Raw genomic sequence first — 4,915 nt, 5'->3', positions numbered from 1 at the left:
TCAGAGCTTCAGTTTTGGCTGGAAAGTGCGTTTAGCAGCGTGCATGTTCATTATAGTTTGTCGAACACCTCTCAATTTCCAACAGTAAATTAGTGGGTTCAGAGATGAATTTAAGAACAACAGAGTAACAGTGTATTGGTAAACTGCCTTCAGTATAGCGAGACGAGGATAAAACCTGATAAACCCCAGAGCACAAAAACATGGCAGATAGCATACCAAAAACAAGACGTAGACGTGAATTGTTATGAAGGTAGATTTCCTCAGCCTGCTGGCGTTCGTCACATTAGGCGCGTTTTCTTGTACTGTGGGCTGCACTTGAAGGGAATGGATTTGATGAGCGTGGCGTCGCACGGTGGCGTATATCATGGAGTTTAGAACGCCCGAGACAACGAAACACGATACTGCGATAACGGCAAGGAACACATATGCGATATGGATCGGGATTTGCTGGGAAATTAACGGGATAAGTCCGCTCAAGACCCAAACAGAGATCACAGCTGTTACGACTCGTTGGTAAGTCACAAGTTCCTGGTACCTGAGGTGTAGATGGATAGCCAAGAATCTGTCCAAGCTTAGAGACAGAACACCGAAGAACGAAGCACAAGCGAATGGATTGATCACAAATTTATAAACCATGTGAAAAGTTGGAAAGCTTGTGCGGAGATCTGCTTGCAACCGTGGATCTAGGGCGAGACGTGTGATGTACAATGGATGACCCAGTATGCCGACACCAAGATCAGAAACGGCCAAACTCAGTAGCAATGCTTTCAAGGGCTTTGGAACAGACGGAGTTTTTCTCAAGGCGTAGATTGTGACACCATTCAACGTTGAGGCAGTGAAACACAATACGGCGTTGACGACAATGTTGGGGATGGTTGACCAGTACAATGCAGCTTCCATCGTGGTGGAAAGCTTATTTTCCAAAGCTTTTGAGTTCTTTTTCTTGAAGTGTTGTGCAAAGACCGCACAAGTCTCCAATGAGGTCTTCCAAGGGGGGTTCTGATGTCGCTTTGTCGCTCATTTTCCAGCCCACCTGTCGCCTATTTAGCTAGAGATAAATGTCGCTGTCGTTTTTTCGCTAGAATACAAATGTTTCCTAAACGTTCTTAATTTTTGCGTCCTGTAGTTTTGTTTAATTTGTATCGATAATCAAATGGTGACAAGTGAAATTAGGGAATATAAAAGTTCGGGAAATTATTTGATTTTGGACAAAACACGCGTGAAATTATTACCTAATTTCACGAGTAAACCTTTTGATTAGCTATTAAATATCATGGGTGACAAATTACGTTCATAAGACGCCATTTTGCCACTGTAGGAAAAGTTTCACATGTGAAATCATTAATTAACGCTGAAATTTCGCGCCAAAAATAAGGAGTAATTTGACACCCATGTTATTAAAAGAGTAAGCGCCCGTAAAAACTTCCTTGTTTTTAATAGAAGATCAACCACTTTAGTTTCTAATAACTCTATGAGGAGCTTGGGTCAGGAATGTGGGTCCCCGCTGTTTAGGTAAAAAAAAATTACCAAAATCTCAGTGGTAGTTGTAATAAGACTCACACTAAAAGGCAGAGCGAGAGACAAAGGGAGAGAGAGGTGTTAATCTCGTCACATTTGTTGGGCCGACTTCGTCATAAAGTTTTAATGACGACAAATAACTCAACTTACTTTAAATTAATTTTGATTGATTTGTCAAAATAGTCCAGAGGCACAGTAAATCAATCTGAAATATTTTCTAAAACACAGTTTACAACGGCCAGCATCATGCAATTAAAAAATGGAAAATTATTTCTTCATTCTCTTTATTTCAAATTAATTTAAACACAGGCAAATTATATCTTAACTTTCAGGCTACCAAGATGAAACTTGTTTTGCCCGGCATACACTTTTCTCAACAGCAACGGTGAATTGGTTCTTTTCTGATTTTAAAGCAATCCATTTTTAAGTTTTATACTTATGGAACTCGATAACTGACAGGGCCTCCACAGACTAGGGATTTAGTTGTCGACAACTATTTGTGATCGACATCTAAAAGTTATCGACAACTGAAAAACGTAGTCTGTGGCGCAAGTTGTCGACAACTAAACCCCAAATTATTAGTTGTCTTCAACTAAGCAGTTTCCCTTTTCGAAAAGGGAAACTGCTTTGTGGTCGACAACTAATAGTTGTCGACGGCCTCATTTTTTGGCATTTTCCTATTGTGTGAACACTTTTGTTTTAGTTGTCGACTACTTTTAGATCTCTGCGCTATTGTGTCAGCGGCTTTCCCCGCCGGCTAAAACATGGAGGATTGCAGAAGCAAAATACTTGGTAAAGAAAACATTCTTTTTGATCTTCCTTCTTCACATCCCATTCTTGGAGGTGGAAACGACACTAACGATGTCATTATTGCGGCAGCTTGTGCCGCCATTTTGAATGCACGAACACGTGAGCATGTGTAGTAAGCTCTTGGTGCCCAACCTCCCTGCGTATCGGTTGCTAAATCAGTATTTGAGCGCTAGTGTGTGGAATTCCTTTATCGGACTTATTTAGTTGTCGATAACTTTTAGGTGTCGATCACAAATAGTTGTCGACAGCTAAATCCCTAGTCTGTGGTGGCCCTAAGGAATAAAACTCAACAGCTATTACACCTTCGAACATCTGCTTCCCTAATTCTCCGGTCAAACATGAAACGTTAGTGATCGATGTATTGGTGTATTTGTTATTTTAAACACAAGCAAATTATTTCTTAACTGTCAGGCTACCGAGATGCAACTTGTTTTGCCTGGCATACACTTTTCTCAACAGCAACGGTAAATTGGTTCTTTTCTGATTTTAAAGCAATCCATTTTTAAGTTTTCTACTTATGGAACTCGATAACTGAGGAATAAAACTCAACGTCTCCATTACACTTTCGAACATCTGCTTCCCTAATTCTCCGGTTAAACATGAAACGTTAGCGATGTATTGGTGTATTTGTTAATTTAAACATAGGCAAAAATTATTTCTTAACTGTCAGGCTACCGAGATGCAACTTGTTTTGCCTGGCATACACTTTTCTCAACAGCAACGGTAAATTGGTTCTTTTCTGATTTTAAAGCAATCCATTTTTAAGTTTTCTACTTATGGAACTCGATAACTGAGGAATAAAACTCAACGTCTCCATTACACTTTCGAACATCTGCTTCCCTAATTCTCCGGTTAAACATGAAACGTTAGCGATGTATTGGTGTATTTGTTAATTTAAACATAGGCAAAAATTATTTCTTAACTGTCAGGCTACCGAGATGCAACTTGTTTTGCCTGGCATACACTTTTCTCAACAGCAACGGTGAATTGGTTCTTTTCAGATTTTACAGCAAACCATTTTTAAGTTTTATACTTATGGAACTCGATAACTGAGGAATAAAACTTAACAGCTATTACACCTTCGAACATTATTTTCCGGTTAAACATGAAGCGTTAGTGATGTATTGGTGTATTTGTTAATTTAAACACAGGCAAATTATTTTGTCAGTTAACTTTCAGACTATCGAGATGCAACTTGTTTTGCCTGGCATACACTTTTCTCAACAGCAACGGTAAATTGGTTCTTTTCTGATTTTAAAGCAATCCATTTTTAAGTTTTCTACTTATGGAACTCGATAACTGAGGAATAAAACTCAACGTCTCCATTACACTTTCGAACATCTGCTTCCCTAATTCTCCGGTTAAACATGAAACGTTAGCGATGTATTGGTGTATTTGTTAATTTAAACATAGGCAAAAATTATTTCTTAACTGTCAGGCTACCGAGATGCAACTTGTTTTGCCTGGCATACACTTTTCTCAACAGCAACGGTAAATTGGTTCTTTTCTGATTTTAAAGCAATCCATTTTTAAGTTTTCTACTTATGGAACTCGATAACTGAGGAATAAAACTCAACGTCTCCATTACACTTTCGAACATCTGCTTCCCTAATTCTCCGGTTAAACATGAAACGTTAGCGATGTATTGGTGTATTTGTTAATTTAAACATAGGCAAAAATTATTTCTTAACTGTCAGGCTACCGAGATGCAACTTGTTTTGCCTGGCATACACTTTTCTCAACAGCAACGGTGAATTGGTTCTTTTCAGATTTTACAGCAAACCATTTTTAAGTTTTATACTTATGGAACTCGATAACTGAGGAATAAAACTTAACAGCTATTACACCTTCGAACATTATTTTCCGGTTAAACATGAAGCGTTAGTGATGTATTGGTGTATTTGTTAATTTAAACACAGGCAAATTATTTTGTCAGTTAACTTTCAGACTATCGAGATGCAACTTGTTTTGCCTGGCATACACTTTTCTCAACAGCAACGGTGACTTGGTTCTTTTCTGATTTTAAAGGAAACCATTTTTAAATTTTATACTTATGGAACTCGATAACTGAGGAACTGGGAAATTTAGAATGCCCAATTGTAGCTGGGTAACATTTCATTCCGGGCTAATTGATTTCCCAGCATGTCACAGGGAGGCACATTTAATATTAATTTCCTAGCTGCTATCATGATATCCTGATATCATAAAATTGAACCTAACAGCAATGATTTTACCTCAACGTTTGAGCGTGAGCCTGTATTATACCGGGAAGGCTTCCAGCACCGAATTCCCCGACGTCAACATTGTTTACTGCCTCCATAACTCGTTTGAAAACATGAATACAGAAATCCATGACATTCAGACGAAGACTGCTCAATTAATCCCCCCATAGAGGCCAACCAAAGTTATTCCGTAAAATTCGTCCACGTTTTTACCAGAATTTCGGACGGCGAGTATACTGCAGGTCGCAGGTCACAGGTTGCAGGTCATTGTTTCACCAATACAGAAAGTATCCTAAACATTCTGCCCTTATCTACAGAATCATTGAACCCATAACCAAGAGGAATAACATGACGAGGCAAGATCT

General features: G+C 38.7%; 1 protein-coding gene across 1 annotated transcript; it reads right to left on the bottom strand.

Annotated features, from left to right (window-relative positions):
• Positions 1-900, bottom strand: LOC138040758 (adenosine receptor A2a-like). The gene has a single exon (XM_068886433.1). It carries the CDS (start codon positions 898-900, stop codon positions 1-3), a length of 900 nt encoding a protein of 299 aa, XP_068742534.1.
• Positions 901-4,915: the final 4,015 nt, after the last annotated feature.

Source organism: Montipora capricornis, chromosome 3, assembly GCF_036669925.1.
Source record: "Montipora capricornis isolate CH-2021 chromosome 3, ASM3666992v2, whole genome shotgun sequence".
In the NCBI taxonomy this organism is placed as follows: Eukaryota; Metazoa; Cnidaria; class Anthozoa; order Scleractinia; family Acroporidae; genus Montipora; species Montipora capricornis.
This window is presented reverse-complemented; position numbering and strand designations above follow the sequence as displayed.